Source organism: Eumetopias jubatus, unplaced genomic scaffold, assembly GCF_037043125.1.
Source record: "Eumetopias jubatus isolate StellerSeaLion01/CBP00866 unplaced genomic scaffold, mEumJub1_p1.0 scaffold_3, whole genome shotgun sequence".
Lineage (NCBI taxonomy): Eukaryota > Metazoa > Chordata > Mammalia > Carnivora > Otariidae > Eumetopias > Eumetopias jubatus.
In genome coordinates this window covers 101,908,932-101,927,937 of record NW_028274809.1, presented here as the reverse complement: position 1 = coordinate 101,927,937, position 19,006 = coordinate 101,908,932, and the positions used below count along the sequence as shown (strand labels likewise).

At 35.3% G+C, this 19,006-nt stretch overlaps 1 protein-coding gene and 1 pseudogene across 1 annotated transcript in view; one reads left to right on the top strand and one right to left on the bottom strand.

Moving 5' to 3' along the window:
- Positions 1 to 19,006, bottom strand: part of PTPN4 (protein tyrosine phosphatase non-receptor type 4) — a 221,620-nt gene that overhangs the window by 104,006 nt on the left and 98,608 nt on the right. Inside the window, exons 6-9 of the mRNA XM_028101288.2 lie at positions 15,748 to 15,792; positions 15,438 to 15,490; positions 14,947 to 15,067; positions 11,202 to 11,289 (exon numbers count right to left, since the gene is read on the bottom strand). Of these exons, the coding sequence (XP_027957089.1) occupies positions 11,202 to 11,289; positions 14,947 to 15,067; positions 15,438 to 15,490; positions 15,748 to 15,792 (307 nt within the window). The remainder of the gene's footprint in view (positions 1 to 11,201; positions 11,290 to 14,946; positions 15,068 to 15,437; positions 15,491 to 15,747; positions 15,793 to 19,006) is intronic.
- Positions 13,391 to 13,460, top strand: LOC114207363 (U4 spliceosomal RNA; annotated as a pseudogene).

The window sequence follows — 19,006 nt, the reverse complement described above, 5'->3', positions numbered from 1 at the left end:
AGCCCTGCATTGTGCAAGAGTCAACTGTACTCATACGTTAAATGAATGGATCTCGGGACACCTGGGTGGCTCAGTTGGTTGAGCATCTGTCTGCCTTAAGGCTCAGGTCATGACCCCAGGGTCCTGGGTTCGAGTCCGTTGTCAGGTTCCTTCCTGGGCGGGAAGCCTGCTTCTCCTTCGGCCTGTGCACTCTGTCTCTGACAAATAAATAAAATCTTTAAAAAAAAAATAATGGATCTCTATCATCAGTAGGAAGATGTCTTAGCTGTTTAGCTTGGCACTGAAGGTCTTTAAACAACCATCTCATCCCATTTTATCTCCCCTTTCTAACTAGTTTAAAACGGTCTTTTCCTTTCAGGCCAGTTCCATGATGTTTTGTGTACCCATAATTACACGTTTTGTTAATGCAGTTCTCATGACGTCTTCATGTCTCTCTGACTAATCACACCAAACCAAAGTCTAGATGCAGTCCATCTCTGTGAAAATTTCCTTAGCCCGTATCTACAAATTTCTCACCTGGATATTTATCTGTCTCTTAAACCACTCATCTGAAATGCATAATTACTGTCAGCTATGTGACAACAGCTAGGATAGTATATACATAGGGACCACCTATGGTAAACTACCTGTGGTGAAGGACCAGTTAGGTTTGTTTGTTTTGATTAAATTTCTAATCTGTCAGGTATTAATGCTTCCACAAACTATAGTGATCATACGGTTGGTGTCAGAATGCTATAAAGTTTTCTCAATGCTAACTCTCAATTTCTGTACTTATCTCATCATGGACCAGTAATAAGTAGTCCATGGATCATCGCCAGTCTGTGGTCATACTCTGAGCATCTATGAACCATTATACAATTTCACATTCTTCACAGAGCCTGGTTCTCAAATAAGTGTTTCTCAATTGATTACTGATGGTAATATCCTTATATTTACTTAGTCACAATACTAGAGAATGTTTCATATAATCTCTGATTATAAATACTTGTAATGAGCTTTAAATATATAGTTACCTATGGAACTTAGGTTAAATAATGATTAAAAGGGAGAGATTATAATATGCAATAGGTATATGACTTGACAATGTAAATTTAAAGCAGCCATAAAAAAATGGGGAAAATTTTTAACCATTTCAGTAATAACTGATATGGTGATATTACAATTATAGTTTTAAGTGTAATGTGTGATAAAAACATAACTGTGGAATATTCTAATTCTGGAATCCCTTGAGTCCTCTAAGAATTCAAATATCCTATGTATCTCAATATAGATATGTAGAAACAAAGATTCCAACTCGGTACACTTAAACAACATAGAAATAATGACAAACCAGTAGGAATGAACATTGTTAACAGTCAGAATGAGATTTTGAAATATCATTTTGCATTAAAAGAAACAAAGACTTCTTGAAGAAATAGCTAATTCCTGGTCTATGGCAGTAAATAGATAAGATGAGCCTGAAACATCTCAAAATACTAGACAGCATGGAAGCTGACTACAAAGGTCATGTCAAAAGGACTGACGGATCAAAAGAAGAGACAAGTGGCCACAACGGACAATCTGAGCTTCAATAAGGAAAAAAAATGGTAATATATTGAAACCTGTCAAAAATATTTAATCCATGAATTAATAATGATATTATTTAAAAAATGTGTATCTCTGAGGATGGCAGGGAACCAATTCATTACCCTGAAAACTTGGTAAAATAAGAGGAAAGAATCAAGTAACACTTTCCTTGCTTTTCTTATATGAACTGTGCTACTGGGTAATCAATGAGTAAAAGGGAGGGGACTCCCTATAAAATTATCCCAATGAATAAATAAAAACAAAAATAGAATTAAGATATTTCTATTTTGCAGCCTCCAGTGAATTTACAGATCTAGGCACTGAACATCAATGGCTGCTAACATTAAAAAAAAAAAAAGTGAAAACCAGACATTATGTGCCTCCTGATGAAATAACACAAAAAAGGGATCAATCTAACTGTGAATATGACCCTTGATCAAGCTGCCAATCTACAAGAAATACACACAATAGCAGAACATGTTGAATTACACCATGAGTATGTGATCAGTAAAGTCCAGACCATGAGAAATTAAAGGTGAAATGGTCAAATTCTTTCACAAGAAAATTTTAAGAAAGGAGGGATTAACAGATTTAAAGCTATCTAGTTAAAAAAAACAAAAAACAAAAAGCAAAACCTAGTTGTAGGATCTAGGAAGGCACACTTGGGTGATAAAATCATAAAAAAAAACCTCAATGTAGGAAGAGGCTGTTATTGGAGGCTGTAACACGAAGAGTGTTTCTGGAATTGCTGGCTAAAATCTACTGCTTAGGGGCACCTGGGTGGCTGTTGTTAAGCGTCTGCCTTCGGCTCAGGTCATGATCCCGGGTCCTGGGATCGAGCCCTACATCAGCCTCCCTGCTCAGCGGGAAGCCTGCTTCTCCCTCTCCCCGACTTGTGTTCCCTCTCTCGCTGTGTGTGTCTCTCTCTCTGTCAGATAAATAAATAAATAAAATCTTAAAAAAAAAAAAAAACTTTTAAAAAATAAAATAAAATCTACTGCTTAAGGCACATGGCTGGCTCAGTCAGTTAAGTGTCTGCCTTCAGCTTAGGTCATGATTCCAGGGTCCTGGGATCAAGTCCCAAATCGAGCTCCCTGCCCAGTGGGGAGTCTGCTTCTCCCTCTGCTCCTCTCCCCTGCTCATGCTCTCTCTCTCATTCTTGCTCTCAAATAAATAAAAATAAAAAATTTTAAAAAATTAAAATCTACTGCTTGACCTGGAGGTAAGTGCCGATGTTCACCAAAATATAGTACATACTTGTATCTCTGTTTTATTTTATAACAGGTTAAAAAAATCAATGTAAAAGGATGAGATTTAGGATATGAATGGATGTTCTAATATTTTCCACCCATCCTCAACCATTCATTTCATGTTCCCCTATAGTGCCCTTCCCTCCTTTCCTTTGGAGACTACTGTGCCAAACACAAACTAAACAGCTATGACTACTTAATATTCCAGCCTGTCTATTGTCACATGTTAGAAGTAAAGTAACTCAGTCCCACTAAAATTTCATGTATTGTGGATGTGAGCAACATTAATTTTAAGTGGTGTGGGGTAGCTATTAAAATAATTCCCTTATTTGTAATTATTAAAAGATTTCAAAACAATATAGAAATATCAAGTAAGAAGTCAATGACCATCCCTTACCTTCTCTGCCTCATTCCCCAGAGATAGCCACTATTAATACTTTGAGATGTATACTCTTCTAGATCTTTGTTTATAAAAAAATATAAATATATATTATATATAACTACACAATTTCTTTAATCAACAAAAACTAGGATATATTATTCTGCAATTTTTCTTTTGCACTTAGCATTTTGTAGACATCTTTTCATATCAATATATATCTCTTAACTCAATTTTAATTGCTGCATATTATTCCAAACTATGGATTTGTCATAATTTCTTAACCATTTCTGTTCATTCATTTAGTGTTTCTAATTTTTTAGTATTACAAACAATATTGTAATAAAAATCCTTGAACACATTAATTAAAACACCTATATAAATATTCTAAAGGATGGAATCTGAGAAATGAATGATCAAAGATTATATTCACATAATATTTGCATTCCAAAAGGGTTTAAGTTACAAGTTATACTTCAACAATGTTTCAGAATGTCCACTTTGCATACTCTGACCAAAAATGGATATTTTTAATTCTTTGAATTTTTGCAAATCTGATGAAATTGGTATCTCATTGTTACTTTCATGGATTTCTGTTTTAAGTTTATTTATTTTTTTAGTAATCTCTACACCCAGCATGGGGCTTGAACTCATGACCCTGAGATCAGAAGCTGCATGTTCTACTAACTGAGCCAGCCAGGTAGGTGCCCTTCATGGTTATATTTTAGATGATTAGGGAAAACAGGCAATTTTTCACAATATCAATCATTTGTATTTCTCCTGTTAAATGCCTATCTCTTTTTCCTATATTTCTAATTACATGTCTAAAAGAATGCTTGGAATAAATATGAAGCATGAATATAAAATAAAAATATTATGAATAAAATAAAAATAATATTAAATTTTTCTGTAATCTATGTTGAAATTATTTTCTATTTAACCTTTTAGTTTTGTTTTCCCCCATGACTGATTTAAAATGTTTATGTTTGTATAAATGTTTATGTACTTAGGTGTAACATTCACTAATTCAAAAAAATGTTTCTGTGTTCCTTACGTAGGCTTAACAGTGTATGTAAATTCAAATTATTCAGTGAAAATGAATACAAGTAGTTTCATAAAGATGCCAAAAACAAAACAAAACACACACACAAAAGCTATGTCTAGACGGTTGTGATGAATGAAAGCACACAGAATTATGGAAAGTCATTGGGTGGGGGCACCTGGGTGGCTCAGTTGGTTGGGTGGCTGCCTTCCGCGTGGGTCATGATCCTGAGGTCCTAGGATAGAGTCTCACGTCAGGCTCCCTGCTCAGCGGGCAGCCTGCTTCTCCCTCTCCCTCTGCCCCTCATCCCCCCTTGTGCTCTTCCTCACTCTCAAATAAATAAAATCTTAAAAAAAAAAAGTAAAAAAGAAAGTCATTGGGTGATCTGAATGCTGTAGGGTGATGCCGATGAAGTCATATACACAGCTCCACTCTGACAGAAGAGATTTTCTCCGTTTCAAGGGAATATATATTTACAGATTTCATGTATTTGAGAGAGAGAGAGAGAGAGAGAGAGAGAGAGAGAGAGAGAGAGAGAGAACATGCGTGCAAGGGGCAGAGGGAGACAGAATCCCAAGCAGACTCCCCGCTGAGCACAGAGCCTGACACAGGGCTTGATCCCAGGACCCGGAGATCATGACCAGAGCTGAAATCAGGAGTCCGACGCTCAACTGACTAAGCCACCCAGGCGCCCCTCAGGGGATTATATTTTTCAATTGTTTGATTATTCTAACCAATCTGCCAAAAAGTTTTCAAATACATGCAAATTAAAAACAAGGCTTAAGAAGAAGCTATAAACTGGTTCTACAATACAGAAATAGTTATCATATAGCTAAATTACTTAACATCTCTGTGTCTCGCTTTCCTCATCTGTAAAGTGGAGATGATAATACTCTTACCTCACTGGGATGTTGTAAGGATTATATGAGATTAATAGACATAAAGTCCAGGGCACCTGAGTGGCTCAGTCGTTAAGCATCTGCCTTCAGCTCAGGTCATGATCCCAGGGTCCTGGGATCGAGTCCCGCATCGGGCTCCCTGCTCAGCGGGGAGCCTGCTTCTCCCTCTCCCACTCCCCCTGCTCGTGCTCCCTCTCTCACTGTGTGTGTCTCTGTCAAATAAGTAAATAAAATCTTAAAAAAAAAAATCTGACATAAAGTCCTACCTAAGAAGGCACTGGGGCCCTTAGTAATGCTATTAGGTGTTGACTATTATTATTACCTGTGTCCAGTACAGTAAAATCTCTTGAAATTACTATCTTCACAGTCTTTCTTGAATACTCTGTAATCAGCCTCTGGCCATCATAATACCACAAAACTGTTCTTACAAGGTCACTGACGATGTCCACATTTCTAATCCAGTTCTCATCTGACACAGCTGATCACTCCTGACTCGCTTGGCTTCAAAGAAACACATGTGTCTGAAAGAATGAAAGGCCTTCTGTCTAAAGGTCTGCTTCCTCCTGGTCTCCTCTCCTAGTTCTTCCTCATCTCTCTAGCCTCTAATCTCTGAAGTATTCCAGCTCTGTGAATGTTTCTCTTCAGTATCCTCTAGATTTCCCCTCAGTGCCCTCATTTCATGGCTTTAAATATTAGCTGTAAGCAGACAATTCCCAGATGCCTATCTTCAGTCCAGACCTCCCTTCTGAATTCCAGGACTGTACACTGAATTGCCCACCCTCCTTCCTGTGGATCTGTAAAAGTCTTCTAAATTTAACTTGTCGTAAGACTAATTCCTGACCCACCCTCCCACACTTGCTTTTCTTGGTTGGTCCCAACGTCCTGAATAGTTACTCCATTTTTCTAGTTGCTCAGGCCAAAAACTTTGGAATCATTCCTGAATCCTTTTTCTCTCACACCCTATAGCCAATACATCAGTAAATGCTGTCCCTTCCATTTTCTAAATATATACAAAATCTGATTACTTCTCACAACCACCATTATTTCTCACATTGATCATGGTAACAGTCAGTCTGCTAGCTGGGCTCTTCTCTCAAAAGAGCTGCCACTGTTATCTTTTCAAAATCCCACGTCTTTTACCTGTTCAAACTGTCTAATGGCCTTGCTTAGAATTAAAAGCCAAAGTCTTTAAAAAACGTCTTATAAAATCCTACTCCACCTTAACCTCATCAATACTCTTCCTCTTCTAGCTCACACTGCACCAGCCATACTAGTCTCTCTGCTATTCCTTAAGCAACCTATTTCATGGCCTTTCATTGATGTTTCCTTTCCTCTAGGTATATGCAGAACGCCTTCTGTTTATCTTCTCAGTGAGGGCTTCCCTGATACCCTACTTCTGGTTGCCTCAATCCCCTTTCTCAGGTAATTTTTCTACATAGCATCTATTATTATCTATTACTTATTCAGTTAACTAAAGAAAATTGAGTACAATGTATATATAGTAAAATGTACAAATCTTAAATGTGCAACCCAAAATTTTACATGTATAATATACATACGTATATACACATCTTTGTAACCACTACAAACCAATATACATATTTTCAAAATCCAAGAGAGCTGCTTCATGAGCCTCCCAGCTAATAAAACCTTTCCAGGGGTGACTGCTATTCTCACTTCTATCAGTACAGATTGGTATTTTGCCTGTTACTGAACTTCACTTCCATGGAACGTCTGCTATGTATTCTGATGTACTCAATTATTTGTTTATAATCTGTCTTGCCCAACAGAATGCAAGTTTCAGAGGGTTTGGTTTTATCTGCCTCATTCACTGCTGTATCCATGGTGTCTATAAACAGGACTTGCAACATAGAAGGTGCTCAAGAAATATTCACTGAATGAATAATCAAAATAGCATCATTAGAAGAGGCTTTCCTCTTCTTGAAACTCTGACAGGCAAAATTTACTTTTCAGTAGAATTATTTTCATCATTATTACAAATACCTATGGAAAAAAGATATTCACAATGAAGCTGAAAACTTGGGTAGATGTTCTATCAGTAATTGAATAAGGAATATTAGAATCTGTCACTTTCTCTTTTGCTCTGTGAAAGACACTGTTGAGAGAATAAAAGGGCAAACCAAAGAGTGGGAAAAAAATATTTGCAAATCACATATCTACCAAAAACGTGTATCTAGGGGCCCCTGGGTGGCTCAGTTGGTTAAGTTGTCTGCCCTGAGCTCAAGTCATGATCCCAGGGTCCTGGGATCAAGCCCTGTGTGAGCCTGCTTCTCCTTCTCCTCCCTGCTTGTGCTCTATCTTTGTCTCTCTCAAATAAATAATAAATAAAATCTTTAAAAAAAAAGTGTATCTAGAATATATAAAGAGTTCTTTAAAAAAAGAGCAAAAAAGAAACAATTAAATAATGCGCAAAACATTTAAACAGACATCAGAGAAAATACGATGCTCAACATCATTAGTATTAGAGAAATGCAAAGTAAATCCGTGATGAGATGAAACACACCTATTAGAAAAGCTTAAAAAGAAACAAAACAAAATGGACAGCAGCACATGCCAAAAAGGATGTGAATGACTGGAACTTACAAATATTGCCAGTAGGGATACAAAGTGGTTCAGACACTCTGGAAAACAATTTGACAGTTTCATGTAAAGCTAAATATACACTTACCATATGACCCAGCAATCCCACTCCGGGGTTTTACCCTACAGAAAAGAGAACTTAAATCCACACAAAAGCGTGTAAATGAATTTTTTGCCATAGTCTATTAATAAAAAAACAAAAACAAAACGAAATGACCAGAAACAATTCAGATGTTCTTCAATGGGTGAATGAATAAACAAAAAAAAGGAACGAACTACTGAAACACACAATAACTTAAATTTTAAATGTATTATTGTAAAAAGCCAGTCTCAGAAGGTTACATAACATAGGATTCCATTTATGAGACATTTTGGAAAGGACAAAACTACAGAGTCAAAGAACAGACCAGTGATTGCCAGGGATTGGTGGGGCGGGCGGGGGGGGGGAAACAGAAGGTTAGATTACAAAGGAGTAGCATGCAAGATTTTATGGGGTAATGAACTGTCCTTATTTCTGATTGTGGTGGTGGTTACATGAATCTATACTTGTGCTAAAACTTACACAACACACACACACCAAAAGAAAAAAACTATGTTATTTTTTTAAAAGATTTTATTTATTTGAGAAAGAGAGAATGAGAGAGAGAATGAGCACATAAGAGGGGGGAGGGTCAGAGGGAGAAGCAGACTCCCTGCTGAGCAGGGAGCCTGATGTGGAACTCCATCCTGACACTTCAGGATCATGATCTGAGCAGAAGGTGATCGCTTAACCTACTGAGCCACCCAGGCGCCCCCACTATGTTATTTTAAAAAACAAAATATCCCCCTGCTCTCTCACCCCAAATCTTTCTCTCCCTTTTATTCTGAAGTTTTCATTCTTTTTTTCTTACATTTCCCTTTTCCCTTATTCATATAATCTCCTAGGCATACAAAATGTTCGTATTTTCTCAAGTATGCCATGTTTCCTCTTGATTTCAGGTCTTTATTCATGCTGATGGTCCACAGTGAAAACAACTCTCTTGGCTAATTCTTATTCATTCTCCTGGCTTTAGTAAATTACTTCTTCTTAGAAGCCTTCCCTACCCTTTGCTCCCAGGCTGTATTAGATATTCTGTCATATAATCCCATAGCATTCTGCACTTTCCCCTTCATGACTTCACATATTTAATTGTCAAGACATGCCCCATTTCTTTCTCCCCCACCATCCTGCAAGCTCCATGAGGGCAAAGATAATTGATGTTTTGCTCAACTAAGTAATCCTTAGCACCAACACTATGCAAGGGACCTATCAGACCCACCTCAACGAATGCTCTAAAACCTATTTGTATTTTGCAGATTGCTATTAAATAACTTGTTCTACTCTCTGACTTTTTCAATCTACATTTTGAAGGCAGAGAGAAAACATCTTACCTCGTTTTTCCAAATAAAATATTATTTCAAACACACTTTTGCTTGTGACAGTGAGTTAAAACTTAAGTATTCTCTTTATGTATCCTCTCCCCTCCACTTTTTTTTCCTTTTTGTTCAGGATGTTGTAAAATTCCCCTTCACATTCACTGAACATCTGCATGTTTTCTTCTCGAGTTCTCTGTATCACACAACAGAAACATCCTTCCCTGGCATTTTTTATCAGTACAAATACATTTCTAAATAACTTTGACCACTTAAAATTTAAATTAACTTAATGTGTTACTCTACATTTCTGGCTTTTTTAGAAAGGATTTTATAATCTAATAATTTAAACAATAAAAAAATCCTACCTTAATCAAATCAATAAATAACAATATGGTTAATTATGTCTGAGACCCAGCATGTCACTTAAATTAAAAAAGGAAAGTCTTAACACTCTGTATTTCATTGATAGCAGTCAGTGAGATCAGATACCAATGTACACTACCTTTACCCAAAACTGCTAAGGACTAAAATGACTGAATTTAGGGGCCTTCTTATTGTTAACCACAGTTTACTTCACATATGTAAAGTTCCATTTTACAAACTTTATTATGATAAAAAACAAAATCTAGTTGCACAAATATTGACCACTCTGTTATATTTTGGAGAATCATGTTAAAATATAACAACCCCCAAACAGGAATAGAGGGGGATGGGGCACATTTTAAAGAAAACGAAAAGTTTGAGAGAGCCTTACCTACACATTTTAAATGGAATCAGACAAATAGATTTCCAAGTTACAAGCACTCAGAATTACCAGATATAGTCATGTGAGGAAAGCAAGTTATTTGGTTTTTTAAAGGAGAGACGGACATAAGCTTTGTGAAATAAAAGAACTAACACTCCTCTCTAGAAGAACATGGCCAGGTGAGGCCCTCAACAATAAAACTACTATATGGAACAGAACTTTGAATGTGTATATTAAAATAAATTAAAAATATCTATCTAAGGAAAACTTAACTCCCTTTTAGGCTGTTATCTTTATTCGGCTTGGCAATTTGTCCCAAGAGAATATAAAACCTATCACAAACTCAACCAGTGGTTACCTATAATCACTGGTTATGGAGAAAAGCTGGTTATGTAGAAAACCTAAAGTTATGTAGAAAACTGGTTATGTAGAAAAGCTGTACTCCAGGTAATTCTAAAGGACTATAACCTTTTGGTAAAGAGATCATGAGAAGGAATCTAGGTAGAGACACACAAATGAAAGACAGCCACTTCAAATATGCCTATAGCAGGGGAAAAGGGTTTTTTGGAAGCGGCAACGTTTGGCACAATGAAAAAGTTGTTACAGAGTGTTGTGTAGAAGAAGCCAATGACTGAAAATTCCATATCAATAAAGGGATTTGTGGCAGAGAAGAAACACAACCAACGTACGATAATATACTTCACTCTGTGCTTTATAAATAAAAATTTATAATGATGTCACTAAATGATGAAAACAAATAACACAAGCCTCACTGAGGTGAAAAGCATCTTTTATAATAATGATGATGAATGCCAAAAACCCTACTTTTCCTGTATAGTTTTTATTATCTCTTATGGTCTGCAAAAATTATCTTTATAACATAGAACACTAGCTTGAGGAAAAATAACAAAAAATCCACTTCAACCATTCTTCTCTTCAGGTATTAAATAAATCTTCTGTGATTGTGAAAATACTTTTTTTTTTTTAAAGATTTTATTTATTTATTCATGAAAGACAGAGAGAGAGAGAGAGAGGCAGAGAGAGAAGCAGGCTCCCAAGGAGCAGGGAGCCCAATGCAGGACTCGATTCCAGGACCCTGGGATCATGACCTGAGCCAAAGGCAGACGCTTAACCATTGGAGCCACCCAGGCGCCCCGATTGTGAAAATACTTCTATTCAGAGGAACTTTTCAGTGCAACTATGTTGGCAGCACTCACTAGTTATTCCATTTGTTGCTTAATCCTAACAGGGCATTAAATAAAAACTTTGGTACTGAGTAAATGGAGCCTAACTCAACAACATCAAATTAGTTCTCTTCACTTACCCTTGCATAGTGGAATTCAACTCCATAGAGTTCTAAGGTACGTGCTGTGTTCAGGTAATTAAATTCTGCTTCTGCAGGAGATAAACCTCTGTAAAGACATTATGTTAAAAATTATACCAATCAAAAATATGGCAAAATTAGAAAAAAAGCTTATTTACCTGGAAATATTTCAGCATTCTAGTTGAACCTTTTATATACACCATGCATGACTACTCCTCTTAGTTCTGTACAGTAATATCTAACTTACCTGGAGGGTACATTTTCAGGAACACAAATCATTATTTTGCAGAATATTTTATTTTCCAGAAATACAAGAATGCACCAGGGGATGTGGAGAAAAAGGAATCCTTGTGCACTGTTGGTGGGAATGCAAACTGGTGTAGCCACTGTGGGAAATAGTATGGAGGTTCCTCCCAAAATTAAAAATACCGTATGTTCTAGTAATTCCACTATTGGGTACTCACCCAAAGAAAATGAAAACACTCTTTCAAAACAATATATGCACCCCTATCCTTATTGCAGCATTATTTACAACAGCCAAGATAAGGAAGCAAGTCAGTGTCCATTGATAGATGAATGGATATGACATGGTTTTCAGCCATAAAAAAGGATGAGATCTTGCCATTTGTGACAAAATGGATGGACCTAGAGGTTATTATACAGAGTGAATCAGTCAGACTAAGACAAACACCATATGATTTCACTTATATGTGGAATCTAAAAAAATTAAGAAACAAAAAGCACAAAACAGACCCATAAACACAGAGAACAAACTGATGGTTGCCAACGGGGATGGGCAAAATGGTGTGAAAGGAGTAGGAGATACCAGTTATAGAGATTCCAGTTATAGAATGAGTTAATAGTGAGGAATCATTAGGCACAGCATAGGGAATATAGTCAATGGTATTGTAATAGCGTTGTATGGTAACAGATGGTAGCTATATTTGTGAGTGTAGCTTAAGGAACAGACTTCCCCAATTACTATGTTATACACCTGAAACTAATATAACTGTGTGGCAACTATATTTTAAAAAAATGGATGAGGTTTTAAAAGTCCCTAGCTGTTCTTATGACTGACAAAGTCACTGGCTCTCTGACAACTTTTTAGAAGAAGTGTTTTTCAAAATTTTCAAAATTTGGTCCATATACTGTATCTGCATTTAAATCACAGGTGCTTCTGAAACATGCAAACTTTGAGACAACTTCCAAAGCATGCTTCTTAGAGTATGGTGTACAGTCAGGTGTTGATTCATAACAAGTACAGAAACAGAGTCTTTTATATTTCATAGCATTTTGGCAGAGTAATTTCAAGTCTATTGAATCTAATAAGAGAAACAAAGACTTGTAATTTTTTACGTCTCTATTTCTCCATTCTACTTTCCTAGTAATTCACTTTTATTATATCTTTCAGAAGTTTCATTCCATGACAGATTGGGGGGAAAATTGGTCTTTCATCACAGATAGTTTCAGAAGTACTGCTGTATACATCTGATATAGAAGGGATAACATCCAAAGTGTTTATATTTAAGAAATGTGCCCGGTGATTCTTATGAACTCAAGTTTGAGAACTACTACTCTAGCAAAGGCTTTCAAAACAGATTTACTCCTATATTATATGTGCTTCTAAAAACCTTCATTATCTGATGTTATCTGACTATAGCAGAACAAAAACAGCAAATTACAAAAGCAAAGATATCAACCTTTCACTCACTAATGATATCAGAAAAGGAAGCCAAGAGCCTGCCAATGCATGATCACAAAAATGGGATTCCTAATAAAAGTACATATACCTCAATTTTCTATAAAATTCAATTAAGTTAAAAAAATATTCTACCTCCCCATCCCACCCCCTACTCCTCAGTTAAACTGGATGATTCTATTTTTTCTTTGTTTAAAGATCTGAGGATCCTTTCTTTAAACCAAATACAAACATATAATCAATACCTTGTCAAACTTTTTCCTTACAGAAGAGATTTTTCCACTACTGGCAAATTTTTTAAAAAAATCTGGTTTATCTTTAAACGCTTGATTTGGATATGCTATGTGTAAAACTTTTATTACAAATGGCATTTTTACTGTTAGACCAAAATAGCCCCCTCACCGGCATTAGGCCAGTCTACTGAAATTCTCATTTTATTAGTCTCATTTTATGTCAGAGGTCAGCAAACTTTTATTGAAAAGAGCTAGACAGCTTTGCGCAGTGGCAGTATCGTAGCCAATGACGTTTATCTGAGGCACGATTATCGCTAATTTAAAAGAGCTAGATAGTAAATACTTTAGACTTTTAGCTCACATGGTCTCTGCTACAACTACTCAACTCTGCTGTTATTTGAAAGCACAGACATGAGGACAAATAAGGCAATCTATGCTCTGTTAAGTGTTCATTTATGGACACCAAATTGTAATTTCTCAAAATTTCACATGCCACAAAATGTTATTCTTCTTTTTGTATTTTTCTCAAACATTTAAAATGTACAGATCATTCTTAGCCCATGGGCCATACAAAAATAGGCAGTGGGCCAGTTTGCCAACCTGTTTTAGATACATGGATGGGCCATTACCAAATGAAAGTTAAGTTTCCTTACTATTAAGAGCTAATATTTCTTTAGTGCTTACCATGCGCTGGGCACTGTTCTGAGTACTTTGTATATAAACTCACTTAATCCTTACATTAACTCCAGAGGTAGATACTTTTATTATCCCCAATTTACATATAATGAAACAGAGAAGCAGAGATAGAAAGCAATTTGGCCAAGATTCTAAGTGTTAAGTTGTCTTAACCAGAATTTCAGACCAGGCAGTCTGGTTCTCTAGTTCAAACTTTTTCTTAGCCAGTAAGCAATACTGCCTTAGTTCCACCGTTGAGCATTTTGAATTGCATGTTAAAGCAAAAGTAAACCAATAAACAATATTATTTTCTATTCAAAGCAATAAATCTCTTCTTGAAACAAATTATGTCACAGAAAATTAAGACTCAGAAAATATCGCTTCTTGACCTTTTGGCTAAGATCAAGTGTGAAGACTCAGAAAATATCAAAGTTGAATATTGTTATGAATGAAAAAATGCTACTTTTAAAAGACTTTTAAAAATTAATTTATATTACATAAGGTTCCTTTTCTCCTCTTGGCTCATTACCAAATGATTCCTTTCACATAGCTAAAAACTAAGAAAGAATTGCTAAGTAGATTGATCTGTAACAACTGATCTGTGAACATACTATTAATATTCTAAAATTCCTTCTTAAAGAACTGTCAACTTTACATAATGGCAAATATTTTCCTTCCTTTCTTTCTCTCTCTCCCTCCCCCTCTCCCCTCCTTCCCTCCCTCCCTCCCCCTCCCCCTCGCCCTCTCTCTTTCAGTTTGCTCCATGTCCAGCATGGGGCCCAACATGGGGCCTGAACTCACAACCCTGAGATCAAGACCTGAGCTGAGATCGAGAGCTGGAGGTTCAACCAACTGAGTCACCCAGGCACCCCAATAGCAAATTTCTGTTTACATATAGTTTTATGGTTCTCACTAGAAATGAAAGAAAGCCTCATATATTCTATGAAATTAGCTATGATTTTTTTTTTGGTATAGACAACTCACATTTCCTTACATCAATTCTACTATTTTACATAACAGTAACTGTTCTGTATTAAGTAAATATAACAATCACATTAGAAATAATTTAAAACATTTCTCTAGAAAAGATACCACTAAGAAGTTAATGAAATAAGCATAAAAGTAAGTAAATCCTTACATATGTTGCTGATGTAATTTTGCAATTTCTTTTTCAAAATCTTGAGGTTGATTAGGAATGAAAGAATAATCTGAGAGGTAGCCTGGCAAGTTTTCTGACTGATTGTAGTCTCCAAGTTCAGCTATTACATGGAAGGAAAGTAGTCACAATTTAATAGACACGTTTTGTAATTCTGATAGCCAAATCAGCAATGTCGTGAATTCCATTATTACTTCTGGAAGTAAGATATTTGTTTAACTGCTAGCTACCATGTAAGCAAGCTATTACAACACACTTAACTTTCTTCTAGGTTTCAAACAACTTCAGAAAAACTTTTTTTCAGAAATCTAAGTAATTGCTAACTAATTGAACGTTCCATTATATTTCCTTTGCAATCACTTTTTTCTGTATAGTAATGTATGTCTAAAGAACTCCTGCATTAAAGGCATTGTACTATCAACACAGACCATGCAATCACATGCTATGTGACTCAGGAGTGGGTTGATACTTACACTGAACAGCAAATGAAGCCAAAAGGGCAGCAGTATTATAAGGACAGGGCAATCTAATAAAACAGAAAATACATAACCCAAGGTTAAATACAGTAATTTCAAAAGCACTGTAATTTATGTAATACTATTCACATATGAAGTTTCCATGACTTACATTTTAACTATAAGAACTTACCTGATGAAAAAAAATTCATGCTGCATGTAACCATCTTTCAATAGATAATTCATTTGCAATGATCATGACTTACTTAAATAATACACAACTAAAAGTACTTTTAAAGCCCATCATTAAAAATTTAAAATAGCCCACCTTCCAGTAAGAATGTCTTGTTTAATTTGCAAAAAATACTGGTACCTTAAAAAAAAAAGCAAGAGATAGCATTTAGCATTTACTGGAATTACAACATTTAGGGTTTAAAAATTGTATACTTACATTAACTAATAAAACTGAAATATTTAAATATTTGCTAAAAGCAATCTATATATTAACACATATAAAGATATTTTTAAATAAGCTTTCATACATTCATGAATCCCAATCTTTAAAATTCTTTGACAAATGAAATTCTGTACTTCAAATAACTTGTTTCCACTAGCTTCTATTATAAAAACTTTAAGAGTTACGTGACCAAGGGACATTAGGGAGAATATTCTAAATATTGGTGTTTGTAGAAATTAGAACTGGGAAACACAGAAAACTTGAGTCAGAGACATAGGAGAGCTGACAGTAGCAATGCACTAGAGATCAAGTGGAGAAGTCATCCTTTCTGCTGAGACAGAAAGCCAGCTGCAGACAGGCCTATGGTCATCTCATCATTACACTGTCGGAGGCTGCTAAATGTAGAAAAGCACCTTTCCATTTTCATTTAAGAAAGCTCTCTTTAGTCAGAAACAAAACAAAACAAAAAACTTACGCTGCCTTCCCTATCAGAATTGCCAAGTACCCAACTTCCTTTAAAACCAACAAAAATATAAATTTCTATTAAAAGAATGCTGAGATTGCTTATAAGATGGCACTGTCTTTCTGTCCCCACTACTGGGGTAAGTCATTCCCTCAGAGATGTGTCAATGCTTGCAACAAGTCACCTGTGATGCATAACGGTGGCAGAAGACCAAATTTTGTGGCTTTAAAAAGACTTTATTTTACCCCACTGAGAAAAGCATACACACTCCAAGAATCAAAAATCATGTCTAACAATTTTAGTTGTCTGGCTGATTAAAATTATTAAAGAGCTCCATGACAATATTCAAATTACCAAAAAACATAAGGCTTTCAGAGAATCAGATATTCGCTAAAACGTTTTTTTAAAAGCTGATACAAATATTCGGCTTCACATATTAATGAAGTACATAAACTCCCTGTGAGAACTAATATGTAATATTGTAAATATTACCTAGTTATTCAATGTAAGACAATATATTTCTACCTAGCTTCTTGGTTTCATAATTAAAAGTTAAAAGGTTCCTCGTAGGAACCAATTTTCAGTTAAGACTGAAAAGGCACGTATATTCTTGACATAATATTGTAAATCTTACACAAATAATACCTATGCCTTGCTGAATTTTATTTATATACCACCCAGTAAGGACTGACAGAGTGGAAACCAGAATTCAAGTCCTAAGCTAAACCAGCCAGTGCTCTTTAGCAAATTACTTAAAATTTGGCTGAGCCTTAATTTCTGTATTTGTAAAAAAGGAAGTAATATCACTTGCCTAGTATATGTATCCCACAGGCCCCAAATAAGGTGATAAAAACCCAATTTTTAAAGACAATTAAGACTTTTAAGATAGATCAATAATGTTTGAGGTAAAAAACAGAAATGACATGTTTAATAATAACTGTAAAAATAATACAGCTTTTCTAATCCAGACAATAACCAATACCATGAGCACTTATTACATATTGAGTATACCTAAGCACAAAAAAGGCACCAAAGAAATGTCATCTGTAGTGTCATGACTCCTGAGAAAACTCCACTTCTAAGGTTGCCAGCACCTGCTAATACCAAATGACCTGTAGGCTCTATAGGTCCTTTTTCCTATGACTTATCTAGAATGGAATCTCAAGGTAAGGAGGTGTAGCATGTTTCCTGTTTTGTGGGTTTAAACTAGTCCTTAAAATTTAGCAACTGTAGCTGAAGGTGTCATATTATTATCATGACCACTGCATTAAGGCTACCCAAGCACTAAAGTTTTAAAGGGGTATTTCTTACCCCTGGCTGCATATTAGAATCACCTGGGAAGCTTTTAATAATGTCTATGCACAGGTCCCATCTGAGACCTAATTAAATCAGAGTATCTCAGGGGTATGACAAAGGCATCAGCATGTTTTAAAGTTCCCCTAAGTGATTCTAAGTTGTAGTGAGGGTAGAGATTCACTAATATACTCTACGGTAATATAATGAAAACTAGCTACTTAACTCATTTTACCAAATATCACCAGTTACAAGATTCTAGGACATTCTATTATAAAGGACTCTTGGAAAGAATACATTATTTTTAGTGAAAACAAAGATAATCCTCTAGACAACAGACTGAGCACAAAGTAATTGCTTGATTCCTACCAAACTTGGCTCTACCTTCTACTTCAGGAAGATATTATGACTTAATTATCATTGAGATACATCTATTCCATGATTATGTTTTAAACACAGGCTATAAAAGAATCAACACATTCAAGCTCCATTAAGGAATTCAAAGACATTATTTTGAGTGAAGTAAGTTATGAATGTGGCTGCAAATGACAATATTTTAATTGCTATGCTAACAAACTTTTCATAAATATTAAAAACATTAGAAATCCAATTTTAAATTATTGGTCTTTTAATTACAAATATTTCTTATATATTTAAGACTCCGATTACATAAAATATGTATTATGGAATACTTTGCTACTTTATTTCAGGTTACATTTACCAGGAAATAGTAAAATGCCTTAAAAATGTTTTATAATTCACAATTTTCATTAATTCAGAGTAGTTTCCTTGAAGTTAAGCCAAAATTAGGAAAAGTTTTACAATACTAAGAATTATTTATTAAAATAAAAGATTTTGTTAATTATTTAACAACAACAAAGCTTGACTGATTAAGAGCTACCACATTAAACTGAAGGTTATTCATATAACACAACTTTGCTTTTCAACATAAATTACCTTGGAAATAATATTAGTTTTGAATGTTAGGACTGCCTAATCCAGGGCCTACATTCCTAAATTCTTTTATAAAAAGGGTAACACCCTGCCCTCAACAGACACACAGAAAAGGACTCTCAAGTATGTCAATCTAACTCTTCTTACTTGGTCTACTGAAAACCCTATATTATAAACACCCGAGGACTGGCAGATACAGCTAAATATCTTTAATTTATTCTTTTGTTGCTCCACATCACCACAGTATTCTAAACAATGGCCAACATGGTAACATCTCACAGCCCATCTACAGGTAGCTTTAGGTACAGATTGCTAATTTAGCACCTACCTTTTAGAGTAATTCTGAATATAATCACTGACCTATATTCTTATAGCTGAGACTTTTATGGAAGGTCTTACATGCTAATGTTTCCTTTAGTC